This window comes from Hemibagrus wyckioides, linkage group LG12 (assembly GCF_019097595.1).
Source record: "Hemibagrus wyckioides isolate EC202008001 linkage group LG12, SWU_Hwy_1.0, whole genome shotgun sequence".
NCBI lineage: Eukaryota > Metazoa > Chordata > Actinopteri > Siluriformes > Bagridae > Hemibagrus > Hemibagrus wyckioides.
The window spans coordinates 11973338-11991531 of NC_080721.1; the positions used below are offsets into that span (position 1 = coordinate 11973338).

Here is an 18194-nt window from a genome sequence, read left to right on the forward strand (position 1 = left end):
TCTCCGTACGCTTGTTTTGCGATGTTTACGTATCCTGATACTTTTATAACGCTTCAGGAATGATGAGTACATTTAGGTTTTAAAGATTTTTCAGTTTTTCACAAAAGAAAAAGATGATTTGGATTTTGTATTTGGCAAATAAATAAATAAAAAATAAAATATATTCCTCAAAAAATAAATAAATAAAATAAATAATAAATAAATAATATAAATACAAAAAATAATATGAAATAAATAAAAAAAGAAATAAAAAAGAAAAATATGATATATTAGGTTCTAGTGGTAACTCAACCCAAACAGAATTTGCTATCAAAATAAATAAAATAGTAATAAATTACATTATAATGAAATAAACTGCGTCTTGTCAAGTGAAAACAACTGTATAGATGCCGTAAAGCAACATGAACTCGCCTTACAACATAAACATAACTATAAACAAATAAAAAGCACAACGAGTCATTCGTTATAATAATGCTGATTATTTTCCCATTACAGCACAACCCCCGAGTGTCAGACCCTGAGAGAGACGCCGCTCACGTCCTGGACTTCATCCTCCTCTCCGATCTGCCTCGTCAGGACCAGGAAACGCTTTTGGAGGAAACAGAAGTGACGTCGTCGTGTCTCTCAAACTGTTCTGTAAGGAGACAGAGCCGTTCCTCCTGTTCACGCGGTGTGGCTCGTTGGCCTGGAATCGAACTGCGCTGAGAGGAAATACGGCGACGGGGAGATTTACTCACGAGTGACACGCCTCGCTGCTTTACTGTTTACAGCTACAGTGGAACGAGACTGTTCCTCATATCGCTTACGTAACAGCAGCTATAAATGGTCAAGTAAGAAAAAAGAAGGAAAGTCATGACTTTAAAAAATGCCAATTAGGAAAAAAGCCAAAGAGAAAAATCAAGCACTTTGGCCACAATAATAACCAAAAATAAATAAATAAATTACTTAATTAAAAAATAAAACCAAACCTCAGTAAAATCCTGGGAGGTCCAGACTATAAGTAAAGGTTTAGAAAATCTGCTCTTCTCTACAGAAGTTGGATAGAAACACGGCGTCAGCTGAGTGAAGCGTTTTGTACACATTAAAGTGTGTGGTTAAACCGGTGGTTATGTAGATATTATATCATCAGATCTCACAGCTGTAATTGATTTTATATAACACCACCATCCCAGACGTTGCTGTATTGCATCCCGCAGACGGATGGAGGGAGCGGAAATAAAAGCTGACTGCGCTTGAATTCATTACGCCGACTCGCTGGACGTTTTCCTTCGGAGCCGTAGTGCTGGTGCTAATGGACTGCAATTAGTCACTGTCAGTTATTTATAAAGCACAGAGGACAGACAATAACATCCTTTATTCTCTCCTCATGCTCTTGATAATGAAGGCTGAACTCTCCCTGACCTGAACGACTCGTTATGTCTAATAGGAGCCGATGCAAATGAAACGACGCCGCGTAGTACTACGACAACGTCCTGTACATCTAAATGAATAAGAGTTTTACTGCAGCTCACGTCTCCTCCACGTGGATCATGTGCTAGGACATTCTAGAACCTGCATCGTACACTCACGTGCAGGTGTGTGCTGATAATCATGCTAGGACTTGCATCATACACTCACGTGCAGGTGTGTGCTGAAAATCATGCTAGGACTTGCATCATACACTCACGTGCAGGTGTGTGCTGAAAATCATGCTAGGACCTGCATCGTACAATCACATGCAGGTGTGTGCTGATAATCATGCTAGGACTTGCATCATACACTCACGTGCAGGTGTGTGCTGAAAATCATGCTAGGACCTGCATCGTACAATCACATGCAGGTGTGTGCTGATAATCAGGTATACTATACACAGCGTTATTCAACAAGTGCTGTCTGGATAGCCTGAACACAAGCCCCTCCCCTCTGTGAGGCTTATCTTTAATGCTATTGGTAGCAGTGGAGCCAAGTCATGGACTTCGACATGTATAAACAAACACACAGAATAGAAACGTGTAATTAAGGCTCTGGGTCAGGTTACAGCCCTGAGACCAGAGTAACCAATCTGGACACAGTTTATAGCCTTAATCCCAAAGTAACCAATCAGAACATAATTTACAGCCATAATCTCACACTAGCCAATCAGGACACAGTTTATAGCCTTTAATCCCAGAGTAACCACTCAGGACACAGTTTACAACCATAATCTCAGAGTAACGAATCAGGACATAGTTCACAGCCTTAATCCCACACTAACCAATCAGAACACAGTTTACAGCCACAGTCCCAGAGCAACTAATCAGGACACAGTTTACAACTATAATCCTTGATAGATTACACTTCCAAAAAAATACCACTGCAACCAATCAGGACTCAGACCCTTAATGTTACAGTGACCAATCCGCTCACATGCTCAAAGACTCTGCAACCAACCAGGCCACAGGTCACAGCCCTAATTCTTGAATAACCAATCAGATTACACTTCCGATCCAATTTGCCAGAGTGCAGAGCTGGTCTGAACTACATCTGCCCCCAACTAGAGTTCAGTTCATATCCTTAATAACACCTTAATAACAGCTCCTACCCAAAATGCCACTGTAACCAATCAGATTCCAGCATCTTGACTCCAGTTACTGACTTTATGCTGGACTTCAATACAAAACCAGTAACGTATCAGAGGAAGCCAAAGGCATAAATAAACATGTAAATGAACAGGTTTTTATTTATAGTACCACAGAACCAAACCCCAACCATTTCATCTGTCTCTTATAGACCAGGTCTTACACTTCATAAACACACAGCGCTCTTCTCTGAGAATTTCATTCACCTCTCATCTATTAATCACATAAAAAAAAAACAGGAAATAAAAAGAGACAACAGCTTGCACAGAGGCATGCACGTGCTTCAGAACAGGAGGAGGATGAACGAGTGCAGACTGGGAACATGTGAGAACAAAGCAGATCAGAAAAAGATAGAACCTTAACCGACCGGCTCAGTGACTTCCACGTAGGAGGAGAAAGTTAATGTTAGATAATGTTAACCGACCAGCTCAGGGATCTGTAGTTCCTACACACGCACACACACACACAGCCCTGAGGAAACCCTCACATGGATTGATTCCTACACATTTTCCTGTCTTGTACGTTTTCACTGCTTTACTAACTCATGTAGGTTTGTTCTGATTAACTGAAATAAAATGTGCATCAATAACGTTTAGAAAATCCTGAAAGAACCCATGCACAGAAACAGACAAAAACAACAAATTAGAAAGGAAAGAAAAACAAAAAGAAAAGGACAAAGACATCATTATTATATTGCAAATGCTAAAAAGTAAATGCTGCTTCGGTGCTTGGCCCCCTAAAATCGCTAAAAACAAACTCTCTAAGACTTAGATGCTGTGGACAGACAGACAGACAGGCAGACAGACAGGAAGGCAGACCGTTTCTCAGACACACTGCTTATAATTAAACGCACAAACAGTCTCCGACTCTACTGGAGATGATCAAAACTCAGTGAGATTTCAAACACTCCGAATTTGACACACAGCTGCTGTGTACAGGTTCATGCCACTAATTATTACTGACACCATCATCTGCCTTCAGGGCAGAGAGAGAGAGAGAGAGAGAGAGAGAGAGAGAGAGAGAGCAAGAGAGCAGAAGTGCTAATGCTGTTATTCTTAGCAGCAGGAGTGTGTGAAGAGTGCAGAGACACGTGAAAGAGCCGCAAAGTCAAATTATTCATCAGCAAACGTTTCAGGAATCTCTGCACTAAACTACCAGAAATCAATCAATCGATCAACAAATTAATAAATAAAACTGCTGCAGAGTCGGTGCTCAGTGCTCGCTGAGCTAAAGTGCTCTCGCATGCGATGGTTTCTCCGCCCGCTCTCTTCACCTCCACACTCTCGCAAACACCTCGCGCTCAACTGACATTTCTGTCGCATCATCTCCAGCCCGATGTACAGCAGCTGATGAAAGACCTTCAGTTCTTTACTTCAGTTTCAGCACTGACCAATCACAACAGAACACAAACCACACCATGGCGAGAGAGAGAGAGAGAGAGAGAGAGAGAGAGATTGCATTCACGTTACATCATGATAGCAAAACGTCTCCATCTGAATAACAAACGGTGTGATTGTGTAGAAACCTGATGAAGCATCTAGCAGAGAAACAGCAGGTCTGTAGCGCAGGGGTTTATTATTATACAGGGTCTAACTCTAAAAAAAAAAAAAACAGGCATGAGAAGAGAAGAAGAGAAGAGAAGAGAAGAGAAGAGAAGAGAAGAGAAGAGAAGAGAAGAGAAGAGAAGAGAAGAGAAGAGAAGAGAAGAGAAGAGAAGAGAAGAGAAGAGTTGCACTGAGGTTGCATCATATAATCGTGAATTTATGGCGTGAAGCGAAACTGAAACCGATCAGATGAAGACACCGGACACTGACGGAGTAACGGTCTCCTCAACGCTGTGAGACAAGCGCGTCCTGGAACTCAGTAGACGTGGATTAAAAAAAAACGTTTAATGATGCTGCAACGTGAACAAAACGTACTTTTACAGCGTTTTACAAAGTACTTTTACACGCGTCAACCCCTATAGCATGTCCCTGTGAAGGAAGCAGCAGACTGTTGAACACGCTTATCTGAGTAACATCTATAATACTGAATAAGGGCACCGAGATACAGCGTACTGCACCGCGTTGCCAGAAGCGAGGCATTTAAACACAGCTGAAAAAGTCATTTCCGTTTATATGCTGAATCAGCAAAACGGTCACGTATGTGCCGACAGGACAGAAACGCAAGACGGTACCAGGTTAAAGAAAATCGCCATGGTAACTGGGTATCTCGTAGCCTCGGTATTGAAGAGAAAGCAGAAAGAAAAAAATTAATAAATAAAACCTTCTGCGCTATAGACACGCTAAAAATCTAAAGGGAGTTATCTATGAATTTTAACAATATTAAATTTGTGTTTTTTGTGTGTGTGTGCGTTTCATTGAGAACTGGCAACCCTGCAAACCAGTGAAAATGTGGGCAGAGAGAGCGTTGAACCATTCAGTTTTTAACTGTCTTACATTCTAGCACATATTCTGTTGTTTTGTTATTACACCGAATTTACTCTATAGTCATAAGGTTAAAAGTTTTAATCAAACCCAAGGCAGGTGATCAGGCAGGTGATTAAACGCTTAAACAACGTGTGAGGAGTCAAAGTCATCTATGAACAAGAAGAAAGCCGAGAGCCAGAGTGTAGCTCATGGAGCTGTATTAATTACTCAAGTCTGAATGTTGATAATGCAAATGAGCAGCATGCAGCAGACCAGAGACACCTACACATCGTTCACCTGCAGGGGACACAACACTCGGACCTTCTCGTCGTACCAATTTAACGTCATCGTTTAGCGTACACAGCTACCTCATCAGCAACGAGACTTTAAAGTGCAGTACTTACAGAGACATGTGCCGCTGCTCGATGTCCGCCCGGGCCAGCTCGTCCTCTTCCACGTCCGTTTCTCCTCCGGAGCTGCTCTCGGTGGCGTCCGAATCAAAGGCGTTTTCCGCCGCTCGCAGGTTGGTGCTGCAGCTCAGCGAGAGTCGCTCCAGTTCGGCCGGCACCGATCCACCCCTCAGGAAGCGTCCGGGTTCTGCTCTCTCCTGATAGACCCGGGAGTCCCGAGTCCCCAGAGTGCTGCAAAGTAATCCACCGAGCTGCTGCTGCACGTGACGCTCCACCTGCTTCGCCTGCACCACCTGCAACCGCTTGCGCAGGCGCCGCAGACGACCCTCGATCTCCACCTGACGGCTCTTGGCCTGCTGCGACCGGCTGTGCAGGTCTCCTCCCAGGCTGCCGAGCGGGTGGAGCGCAGGAGGAGGAGCAACGGAAACTTCTGCGCAAATCGTCGCCAAGCCGTCCGATCCGTTCCGCTCTTGTGAAGGTGCACAAAAGAGTGCTGGGGATTCTGGGATGTTGTTGGGACGGTCTCGTGGGACGCCCCTAGGGCACTGGTGCTGCTCTGCAGAATCTCTAACAGGGCCGTTTCCCGTGGACCCGCCGTGAGTGAGGGGAAGCGCCGGCTGTCCGTGCTTGCCTCCGTTCATGGTGACGCTGTTGGAGTCTCTGCTCGCTTTCGTGAATTTCCTCGCCACGCCGTTCACGTTAACGCCGACACTCTGCTGTAGAGACGGCAAACCGCTGCCGTTCCCCGCACTCATGATGCTCTTCAGCTGCTCCTCTGATAGCTCCAGGGTGTGGTGTTTGCGCTGTAAGATGCCGGGTAGGATGTCGAAGACGTTTTGCAGTTTCAGGGTCTCATCCGAGCAGCGGTACGAGGTGACGAGCTGCTGGATTTTGCCCAGATCGCGACCCGAGTCGTCCTTGCTGAAGGTTCCGGCCGCGCAGGACAGATGATCCTCTTTGTCGGAGGAGGTTTTGCGTTTGACGGCGCCGTTGGTGGGGACGAGGACGCGGTCGGTGGCGCCGTTTTCCTCCACGGCACTCGGGTTGATAGCGGAGGAGGATGGAGCCAGTTTGAGGCGGATTCGGTGAGTGTCGGCCGGCGTGTCGGTCAGCGCGGGCGCCATCGCAGCCATTCAGCGGCGCGAGGGGGCCGAGGCCAGAGCCACACCACCCACCTACCGTCACGCCACAGGACAACCTGCTGTGACACAAGACAGAAACACATGTGGGTCAAACCACTCAAACTTCTTTTTCAAAAATCTACCTTTTGTCTCCAAAACCATCATCATTTCACCAAACAGCGTCTCGTCTGGATTAAACTCCATTTGCATGATTTAGTCAGATGATACTCTGAGAAGTCAGATGTTAAATCTCTCGACTCAATTCAGCTGCCTGAGCCACGAGAGAAAACCCATCAGGTTTCAGTTTCTCATAAGGAATTTCAAGCTTCTTATGTGAACTGAGTACGGGACCTACAGACGTGAATTTGTGAGCAGAGCACACAAAGACAACACAGGGTAAGGTGTGTGTGTGTTATTGACATATTTACATCATAGTGCTTGATGTAATTCTTTTCTCTCCATCATATTAAGAGGAAGTGTGTGATGTGGAAGAGACGAGCGAGTTTATTTAGAGGAACACAGATGACTGGATCAGTGTGGATCAGAGATCAGCAGCAAAACCCAAACACTCAGACTCAAGATCTCAAGACAGGAGAGCAGGAGTCACAAGGCATGCAGTAAGCAGCAGCTTGCAAGAATACGCCGTAATAAAACACGCTGTAAATAAATACTCTTTGCTGTGTCGATTAAATGCAACTTTAAGCATTGTTTTTATTTATTAAAAATAAATAAATAAATAAATGTCTAGAATAAATAAATAAATTAATAAAAAATATATTAATATTAAACAAAATATAAAGAGATCTGTTTTTTAATTTCTTCTTCTTTTTTTTGCCATCATGGTTTACACTTACTGTATTTTTCGTCAATGTGCTTCACTAAAGTCCAAAAGATTTCATGATCCTCAGAAAACACGTCACTCAGAATCAGCCAAATTATTTGGAATAAAAAACATGAACAAAGTCGTATGGCTGTGTTTCAGTCACAGAGGGACGAACAGAAAGTCTCCTAAAATCCTCAACCTCACTAAAATTCTAAAACGAGACCGAGAGAGAGAGACAGGGAGAGAGGGGGAGAGAGAGAGAGAGAGAGAGAGAGAGAGAGAAAGAGAGAGAGACAGAGAGAGAGAGTTATGAGCTGAAATTATGAGAAATCATGTCTTTTCTTCCCAATGCTAGAGTAAAAATACTTCACTGTGGCTGTATATGTAAGTAGAGTATTCTCTCTCTCTCTCTCTCTCTCTCTCTCTCTTTCACTCACACACACACACACTCTCTCTCTCTGTCTGTCTCACAGTCAGTACTGGACTGGCCTGGACTTGAGTGCTACACCTGCACTGTCCCTCGAGATGATCCCCATATTCCTTCAGGGGAAAGAAGCTCCCCTGAAACCAGCTCCTGCCTGCACCACCACGGTATAAACACGCCCAACACAAACACGTCTACGAGGGGATCTGAGGGTAAACGTCACGTCACCAAAGGTTCACGTGGAGTTCGTCCAGCTCACCAGTGCAGAAACCCTGCAGCACATCAGCAGTCAGGTCCAGAGGTCAGGGTTAACGTCACACACACACACAGCATTTCTAGTTATTCCTTCTGTTGCCTTTCTGTTTTTTTCCCTTTTCTATTCTGTAACGTCACGACACGTTGCACGTAAGGAGGTTCCGTCACGTGGACCGGCTGTTGCCATGGAAACGGCAATGCCTCGAGTCTGTCGCTATGGTGGGACAGAACCGCTGTGACAGAAAACCGATCTGACCAATCAGAATACAAAAAAAGTACACAGCGGCACAGGGCCGAGCGTGCACGTGTACATCTGTCACACGTCTCAATTTTCACCGCCGGGTTCGTAACCGAAGCGTGAAAGACGTTTTATTCTGTGTGTATACTCGAGGTTCGGTGCATTACCGCAACGTGGCACTGAGTGTAACGCTGGCCTTCGTACATCCGAGTGAGAAACCGGTAAAATCTAGTCCGGGAGTTTACCGATTTCATTTCTCAGAGAAATTTGCACCAGGAGCCGAGTTAGAAAACTCGCGCATACAGTCCCACGTCAGTGCCGCTACACACAACGGGAGGTGCAGGATTCAGAGATCTGCCTCCAAACCAGCAGCAGGGTTACATCACAGTGTTACAGAGGTTACACCTGAAAACACACCGCTTTTACTGAACCACTACAAAAAGAACGCATTTTATTTTGTTTATAGCCAGAATGTTAGAGCTGAACATCAGAACACTGAGATCCTGCAAGATAGAACACACACACATGCTCACACACACACGCTCTCACACACACGCTCTCACACACACGCTCTCACACACACGCTCTCACACACACGCTCTCACACACACGCTCTCACACACAAATAGACAGGTATCACAGCAACAGAAAGGTTTTACTATCTTGCATGTGCACGTACACACACACACACACAGGAGAAGGCAAATATGACTAATATGAAGCTTTAGGGGTTCTGAGGAAAAACAGGGCAAGAAACAGAAAGAGAGAAAAATACAAACAGAAACCACAGAGAGAGAGAGAGAGAGAGAGAGAGAGACTAAGAAAAAAAAAGGTGACAGACACAAAAAAAGAAACACAGGCAGAAAGAAAAAAGGGACAGAGACACAAACACATTCACGAAAGAAAGAAAGAAAGAAAGAAAGAAAGAAAGAAAGAAAGAAAGAAAGAAAGAAAGAAAGAAAGAAAGAAAGAAAGAAAGAAAATGATAGTACTACAGACAAAAAAAGCAAAAAAGCAAAGACAGAAAGAGAAAAACAGACAGTCAGCCAAGCAGACGCTGGGTGTGAATCAGATGAGAGTGGCAGCTGTGTGCAGCAGTGAGGAAGAGGAGTGTAAGGAGTATAAGGAGAAGAGTGTACAAGTGTAAGGAGTGTAAAGAGTGAGGCATGTAAAGAGTGTGAGAAGAAGAGCGTAAGGAGTGTGAGGAGTCTAAGGACAGGAGTGTGAGTAGTGTTAGAAGAGGAGTATACATTGTGTGAGGCGTATGAGAAGAGGAGTTTGAGGAGAGGACTGTAAGATGTGTAAGGAGAGAAGTGTGAGGAGTGTAAGGAGAGGAGCATGAGGAGTGTAAAGAGAGGAGTGTAAGGAGAGGAGTATAAGGAGTGTAAGGAGAGGAGTGTAAGGAGAGGAGTATAAGGAGTGTAAGGAGAGGAGTGTGAGGAGTGTAAGGAGAGGAGTGTGAGGAGTGTAAGGAGAGGAGTGTGAGGAGTGTAAGGAGAGGAGTGTGAGGCGAGGAGTGTAAGGAGTGTGAGGCGAGGAGTGTAAGGAGAGGGGTGTGAGGAGTGTAAGGAGAGGGGTGTGAGGAGTGTAAGGAGAGGGGTGTGAGGAGTGTAAGGAGAGGAGTGTGAGGCGAGGAGTGTGAGGAGAGGAGTGTAAGGAGAGGAGTGTGAGGAGTTTGAGGAGAGGAGTGTAAGGAAAGGAGTGTGAGGAGAGGAGTGTGAGGAGAGGAGTGTGAGGAGAGGAGTGTAACGAGTGTAAGGGGAGGAGTATGAGGAGAGGAGTGTAAGGAGGGGAGTGTGAGGAGTGTAAGGAGAGGAGTGTAACGAGTGTAAGGGGAGGAGTATGAGGAGAGGAGTGTAAGGAGGGGAGTGTGAGGAGTGTAAGGAGAGGAGTGTGAGGAGTGTGAGGAGAGGAGTGTGAGGAGTGTGAGGAGAGGAGTGTGAGGAAAGGAGTGTGAGGAGAGGAGTGAGGAGAGGAGTGAGGAGAGGAGTGAGGAGAGGAGTGTGAGGAAAGGAGTGTGAGGAGAGGAGTGTGAGGAGAGGAGTATAAGGAGAGGAATGTGAGGAGAGGAGTGTGAGGAGAGGAGTGTAAGGAGGAGTGTGAGGAGTGTGAGGAGTGTGAGGAGAGGAGTGTGAGGAGAGGAGTGTAAGGAGAGGAGTGTAAGGAGAGGAGTGTGAGGAGAGGAGTGTGAGGAGTGTGAGGAGTGTAAGGAGAGGAGTGTGAGGAGTGTAAGGAGAGGAGTGTGAGGAGTTTGAGGAGAGGAGTGTAAGGAAAGGAGTGTGAGGAGAGGAGTGTGAGGAGAGGAGTGTGAGGAGTATAAGGGGAGGAGTATGAGGAGAGGAATGTAAGGAGAGGAGTGTAAGGAGTGTAAGGAGAGGAGTGTGAGGAGTATAAGGGGAGGAGTATGAGGAGAGGAATGTAAGGAGAGGAGTGTAAGGAGTGTGAGGAGAGGAGTGTGAGGAGTGTAAGGAGAGGAGTGTGAGGAGAGGAGTGTAAGGGGTGGAGTGTGAGGAGTGTAAGGAGAGGAGTGTGAGGAGAGGAGTGTAAGGAGTGTAAGGAGAGGAGTGTAAGGAGTGTAAGGAGAGGAGTGTAAGGAGTGTGAGGAGAGGAGTGTGAGGAGTGTAAGGAGAGGAGTGTGAGGAGAGGAGTGTAAGGGGTGGAGTGTGAGGAGTGTAAGGAGAGGAGTGTGAGGAGAGGAGTGTAAGGAGTGTGAGGAGAGGAGTGTGAGGAGTGTAAGGAGAGGAGTGTGAGGAGAGGAGTGTAAGGGGTGGAGTGTGAGGAGTGTAAGGAGAGGAGTGTGAGGAGAGGAGTGTAAGGAGTGTAAGGAGAGGAGTGTGAGGAGTATAAGGGGAGGAGTATGAGGAGAGGAATGTAAGGAGAGGGGTGTGAGGAGTGTAAGGAGAGGAGTGTAAGGAGTGTAAGGAGAGGAGTGTAAGGAGTGTAAGGAGAGGAGTGTAAGGAGAGGAGTGCAAAGAGTGGAGTGTGAGGAGTGTAAGGAGTGTGAGGAGAGGAGTGTGAGGAGAGGTGTAAGGAGTGTGAGAGGAGGAGTGTGAGGAGTGTGAGAGAGGGAGTGAGGAGGAGGAGTGTGAGGAGTGTGAGGAGAGGAGAGGAGTGTGAGTGGAGGAGGAGAGGTGTGAGAGTGTAGGAGAGAGAGGAGTGTGAGGAGAGGAGTGTAAGGAGTGTAAGGAGAGAGGAGTGTAAGGAGAGGTGTGAGGAGGAGGAGAGAGGAGTGCAAAGAGTGGAGTGTGAGGAGTGTAAGGAGAGGAGTGTGAGGAGAGGGAGTGTAAGGAGGAGAGTGTAAGGAGAGGGGTGTGAGGAGGGTAGAGTGAGGAGAGGAGTGTAAGGAGAGGAGCGTGAGGAGTGTGAGGAGTGGAGCGTGAGGAGGAGAGGAGTGTGAGGAGTGTAAGGAGAGGAGTGTAGGAGTGTGAGGAGAGGAGTGTAAGGAGTGTGAGGAGAGGAGTGTAAGGAGTGTGAGGAGAGGAGTGTAGGAGAGGAGTGTAAGAAGAGGTGGAGTGTGAGGAGTGTGAGGAGAGGAGTGTGAGGAGTGTGAGGAGGTGTAGGAGTGTGAGGAGAGTAGGGTGAGGAGAGGAGTGTAAGGAGAGGAGTGTGAGGAGTGTAAGGAGAGGAGTGGGAGGAGTGTAAGGAGAGGAGTGTGAGGAGTGTAAGGAGTGTAAGGAGAGGAGTGTAAGGAGTGTAAGGAGAGGAGTGTAAGGAGAGGAGTGCAAAGAGTGGAGTGTGAGGAGTGTAAGGAGTGTGAGGAGAGGAGTGTAAGGAGTGTAAGGAGAGGAGTGTAAGGAGTGTGAGGAGAGGAGTGCAAAGAGTGGAGTGTGAGGAGTGTAAGGAGTGTGAGGAGAGGAGTGTAAGGAGTGTAAGGAGAGGAGTGTGAGGAGAGTAGTGTGAGGAGAGGAGTGTAAGGAGAGGAGTGTGAGGAGTGTGAGGAGAGGAGTGTGAGGAGTGTGAGGAGAGGAGTGTGAGGAGAGGAGTGTAAGGAGTGTGAGGAGAGGAGTGTAAGGAGTGTGAGGAGAGGAGTGTAAGGAGTGTAAGAAGAGGAGTGTGAGGAGTGTGAGGAGAGGAGTGTGAGGAGTGTGAGGAGAGGAGTGTGAGGAGTGTGAGGAGAGGAGTGTGAGGAGTGTGAGGAGAGGAGTGTGAGGAGTGTGAGGAGTGTGAGGAGAGGAGTGTAAGGAGTGTAAGGAGAGGAGTGTAAGGAGTGTAAGAAGAGGAGTGTAAGGAGTGTGAGGAGAGAAGTGTAAGGAGAGGAGTGTAAGGAGAGGAGTGTAAGGAGTGTAAGAAGAGGAGTGTAAGGAGTGTGAGGAGAGGAGTGTGAGGAGAGGAGTGTAAGGAGAGGAGTGTGAGGAGAGGAGTGTGAGGAGAGGAGTGTGAGGAGTGGAGTGTGAGGAGTGGAGTGTAAGGAGTGTGAGGAGTGGAGTGTGAGGAGAGGAGTGTGAGGAGAGGAGTGTAAGGAGTGTGAGGAGAGGAGTGTAAGGAGTGTGAGGAGAGGAGTGCAAAGAGTGGAGTGTGAGGAGTGTAAGGAGTGTGAGGAGAGGAGTGTAAGGAGTGTAAGGAGAGGAGTGTGAGGAGAGTAGTGTGAGGAGAGGAGTGTAAGGAGAGGAGTGTGAGGAGTGGAGTGTGAGGAGAGGAGTGTAAGAAGAGGAGTGTAAGGAGTGTGAGGAGAGAAGTGTAAGGAGAGGAGTGTAAGGAGAGTAAGAAGAGGAGTGTAAGGAGTGTGAGGAGAGGAGTGTGAGGAGAGGAGTGTAAGGAGAGGAGTGTGAGGAGAGGAGTGTGAGGAGAGGAGTGTGAGGAGAGGAGTGAGGAGTGGAGTGTGAGGAGTGGAGTGTGAGGAGTGGAGTGTAAGGAGTGTGAGGAGTGGAGTGTGAGGAGAGGAGTGTGAGGAGTGTAAGGAGAGGAGTGTGAGGAGAGGAGTGTAAGGAGTGTAAGGAGAGGAGTGTGAGGAGAGTAGTGTGAGGAGAGGAGTGTAAGGAGAGGAGTGTGAGGAGTGTGAGGAGAGGAGTGGGAGGAGTGTAAGGAGAGGAGTGTAAGGAGTGTAAGAAGAGGAGTGTAAGGAGTGTGAGGAGAGGAGTGTGAGGAGTGTGAGGAGAGGAGTGTGAGGAGAGGAGTGTGAGGAGTGTGAGGAGAGGAGTGTGAGGAGTGTGAGGAGGAGTGTGAGGAGTGTGAGGAGTGTAAGGAGTGTGAGGAGAGGAGTGTAAGGAGTGTAAGGAGAGGAGTGTAAGGAGTGTAAGAAGAGGAGTGTAAGGAGTGTGAGGAGAGGAGTGTGAGGAGAGGAGTGTAAGGAGAGGAGTGTGAGGAGTGGAGTGTGAGGAGTGGAGTGTGAGGAGTGTGAGGAGTGGAGTGTGAGGAGAGGAGTGTGAGGAGAGGAGTGGAGTGTGAGGAGTGTGAGGAGAGGAGTGTGAGGAGAGGAGTGTAAGGAGTGTGAGGAGAGGAGTGTGAGGAGAGGAGTGTAAGGAGTGTGAGGAGAGGAGTGTGAGGAGTGTGAGGAGAGGAGTGTAAGGAGTGTGAGGAGAGGAGTGTGAGGAGAGGAGTGTAAGGAGTGTGAGGAGAGGAGTGTAAGGAGTGGAGTGTGAGGAGAGGAGTGTAAGGAGTGTGGAGAGGAGTGTGAGGAGTGTGAGGAGAGGAGTGTGAGGAGAGGAGTGTGAGGAGAGGAGTGTGAGGAGAGGAGTGTGAGGAGTGTGAGGAGAGGAGTGTAAGGAGTGGAGTGTGAGGAGAGGAGTGTGGAGAGGAGTGTGAGGAGTGTGAGGAGTGTAAGGAGTGTGAGGAGAGGAGTGTGAGGAGTGGAGTGTAAGGAGTGTGAGGAGTGGAGTGTAAGGAGTGGAGTGTGAGGAGAGGAGTGTGAGGAGAGGAGTGTGAGGAGTGTGAGGAGAGGAGTGTGAGGAGAGGAGTGTGAGGAGTGTGAGGAGTGTGAGGAGAGGAGTGTGAGGAGTGTGAGGAGAGTGAGGAGTGGAGTGTAAGGAGTGGAGTGTGAGGAGAGGAGTGTAAGGAGTGTGGAGAGGAGTGTGAGGAGTGTGAGGAGTGTGAGGAGAGGAGTGTGAGGAGAGGAGTGTGAGGAGTGTGAGGAGAGGAGTGTGAGGAGTGTGAGGAGAGGAGTGTGAGGAGTGTGAGGAGAGTGAGGAGTGGAGTGTAAGGAGTGGAGTGTGAGGAGAGGAGTGTAAGGAGTGTGGAGAGGAGTGTGAGGAGTGTGAGGAGTGTAAAGAGTGTGAACACAGTAACGAGGTAAACGAGTGAGTGTGGAGTTTCTTTTACATTGAAACCTCCAGAAACCAAAACACCAAATCAGACAATCCCTTCAGTACGACCTGACTTACAAAGAGTTCTATTGAATAGATTGTGTGACGCATCAGACAGGTGTGTTCCAGGTGATCACGTGTCGAGATCACATGATCGAATCAAATCGCTTCGCATCAGCTGCAATCATCCAAACAAGCAAGAGATTTCTACAGAACTGAGACGAGTTCAAACTAAAGTTCCCATGGAACACTGATAACAAGGTGTGTGTGTGTGTGTGTGTGTGTGTGTGTGTGTGTGTAGAACTGGGCCATTAGGCCATGAACAAATCCCTGAACTTTGGTCTACAGGTTGCTGTAACCCAGAGCAACAAGCCCGGGTTTCACAGTGTCACATGTCAGCAGTGTAGAAACTCCACAGCAGAGAGAGAGAGAGAGAGAGAGAGAGAGAGAGAGAGAGAGAGAGAAAATCTTTTTGATGGAAAAGCAGAATAATCCCCAAACCTGTGGAGTAAAAACCCTCACTACATTAAACCAGCTGGATACAGAGAGGAGAGCAGAGAGACTCGGTGTCACCCTCAGAGAATCACATCAACTTTACTGAGTTTTTGGGATGAATGAAACGCTCTGTGTGTGTGTGTGTGTGTGTCTAGATACAGGAGAAGGAATTCAATTCTGTGAATGACCACTGTACGCTGAGTACTGACCACTTAGTGAAACTGAGCACTAAATATACAAGACACTAAAATCTGAGTACTGAAATCTGAGCACTGAAAACATTGTACTGAATACTGAAAACAGAGTACTGTAAAGTGAATACTGAACACTGAAAACGGAGTAATGACAAGTACTGAATACTGAGAACTGAAAAGTGAGTACTGAACACTGAGTACTGAAACGTGAGTAATGAACACTGAATACTGAAATCTGAGAACTGAAAACAGAGTACTGAAAAGTGAGTAATGAACACTGAGTACTAAAAACTGAAAACTATGTAACTGAACACCGAGTACTGAAAACAGAGTACTGAAATGGGAATAATGAACACTGAGTACTAAAAACTGAAATCTGAGTACTGAACAGTGAGGAACACTGAATACTAAAAACTGAAAACTATGTACTGAAAACAGAGTACTGAACAGTGAAGAACACTGAATACTAAAAACTGAAAACTATGTACTGAAAACAGAGTACTGAACAGTGAGGAACACTGAATACTAAAAACTGAAAACTGTACTGAAAACAGAGTACTGAAAACTATGTACTGAAAACAGAGTACTGAACACTGAAAACTATGTACTGAACAATGAGTACTGAAAACTGAGTACTGAAAACAGTTCTGAAAAGTAAATACAGAACACTGATCACTGAAAAGTGAGTACTGAAAAGTGAGTAATGAACACTGAGTACTGAAAACTGAGTACTAAAAACTGAAAACTTAGTACTGAACACTGAGTACTGAAATCTGAGTACTGAAAAGTGAGAACTGAAATCTAAGTACTGAAAAGTGAGGAACACTGAGTACTAAAAACTGAAAACTAAGTATTGAACACTGAGTACCTAAAGCTGAAAACAGAGTACTGAAAAGTGAATAATGAAAAGTGAAATCTAAGTACTGAAAAGTGAGTAATAAACACTGAGTACTAAAAACTGAAAACTGAGTACTGAAAAGTAAGTACTGAAAAGTGAGTACTGAAAGCTGAGTACTGAAAAGTGAGCACTAAAAACTGAAAACTTAGTACTGAACACTGAGTACTGAAAAGTGAGTACTGAAATCTAAGTACTGAAGAGTGAAGAACACTGAGTACTAAAAACTGAAAACTAAGTACGGAACACTGAGTACCTAAAGCTGAAAACAGAGTACTGAAAAGGGAGTAATGAACACTGAAAAGTGAGTACTAAAAACTGAAAACTAAGTACTGAACACTAAGTACTGAAAACCAAAAACTAAATACTGAACAATGAAAAGTGAGTACTGAAATCTGAGTACTTCCTTTCTTTAGGTCTGATGATCTCATCATGCCTTTATCACATCAGAAGAAGGTCTTATCCAGTAAATCTCAGTATCAGCACTGACAGGTGTTTGTTATGTAAATACATGAAGGTTTTAGCAATTTGAGTCGAACACAAGCATGAAGGTTTGATTTACATGTTTTCTTTTTTTAAATGCATGTACCAGGTTTCAGTCGTTTCAGCTGAGCTCTCTCTGAACACCGCTAAGGAATAAACCACTGTGTGACATTCAGCTACAGGAAAATCATCACTGCAGTGAAGCAGAGCTAACGTTAGCACCCTGAGTCAATGCTACCAGAGTTTTATTCCTCTTATACCACAGAACATGCCAACGGCTCAACAGAACAAAACACGCCATACTTTTTTACTGGAGATTCCATGAACGTTCAATACACAATACTAATAACAATTACTACACGTTTTACATGGTTACCATGGAAACATGTAATAAGTAACTCACAACACATGGCACATCTGATTCAGTTCCTGCTCGATTCAGACCAGCAGGTGAGTCGATTCAATTCAGGTGAATCACTTTCTCATAGAATCTCTAACCCTTGTAAGCACAATGTAAAGATCACGTCACGCTCAGATCTCGGAACGAGAACACACCAGGGTTCCTTTCGCACAGAGTGACACGGCAAAAATGTTTCTGAAAGCAACCTCACGCTTCGTTAGATCATTCAGGAAGCGAGGTTGAGGAAACCATCTCGAGTTGAAGGAGCGTTTTTTTTTTTCTTGGGTCAAAAGCCGGGATTTACGAATTACAGCGTTTGGTCAATTTTTGCAAGCATTTTTACTGATACAAAAATGGACACACTGGAAAGACATAACAAGACAGAGTTTAATCAAGTGAGCAGAATCATCTGCAGCAGTCTCACAGATGTGGGAAGAAAGCATAGCAAACAATAAAGCATGGCGCACATCTGTACACATCAGCATCGTCTGAACAGCAGCAGGCCCACGATAACGATATTTGTTGATCATCATGTTATCTCTTACACACACACACTCTGAATGAGAACTTCTGCTTGTCTTATCCTTCATCATCTATCAGGAAGGAAAAACGAGGAACCTTAAAGCGATACTAAAAGCGGTGAGGTATTCAAGAGGTTATCTGCACCTGGGTGAGCAGACCGTTCAGCCGTCACACGCTGATTCCTTCCACATGTCTGAAACTTTCCCAGCTGAGCCGCAGCACTCACAAACCCCCATCAAAGCCCGTTACAGACGGCTCAAAATACACACACACGTTTAAAGTTCCTCTGTCCGGGCATCAGCCGTGTGGAGTCGAGATTTGATCCATTCAGTCTCACACTGAGCCCTAATTCCCCCTGACAGAGACGGAAACACAGCAAAATCCCCAAAGTTTCAATAATCCTGCACTAAAGTGTCCCCGGGACCCACAGAAATGCTTCCCTTCTTTCAGTTTTGAAATGAACACGGTTCTAAACCAGTCAGTGCTCAGGGGAGGGGAGGAGTTGGGGCAATCAACAGTTTCCCTTTTATACACGTCTTATCAATTTATTGTTACACAGATGTTGCGAAACGTCTGTCAGGAGAGTTAGTTCCTGTTCTCGCTTACGTTACAGCAGCTATAAACGCTGTCCTTCACCTCTTTCTTCCTCTCTCCTGTTGTTAAGACGTTAGACTGAAACCGCAAAGATGT

General features: G+C 46.0%; 1 protein-coding gene across 5 annotated transcripts in view; it reads right to left on the reverse strand.

Annotated features, from left to right (window-relative positions):
* The window catches only part of kansl1b (KAT8 regulatory NSL complex subunit 1b), a 66542-nt gene that overhangs the window by 33066 nt on the left and 15282 nt on the right, over nt 1-18194 (reverse strand). For 2 of the 5 annotated variants that reach the window (XM_058404999.1, XM_058404997.1), the window contains exon 2: nt 5410-6613. In XM_058404999.1, the coding sequence (XP_058260982.1) occupies nt 5410-6548 (1139 nt within the window). In that variant the 5' untranslated portion in view covers nt 6549-6613. Of the gene's footprint in view, nt 1-5409; nt 6617-7390; nt 7531-18194 lie in introns of those variants that run through there. The other 3 variants (XM_058404996.1, XM_058404995.1, XM_058405000.1) reach the window with 2 other exon arrangements.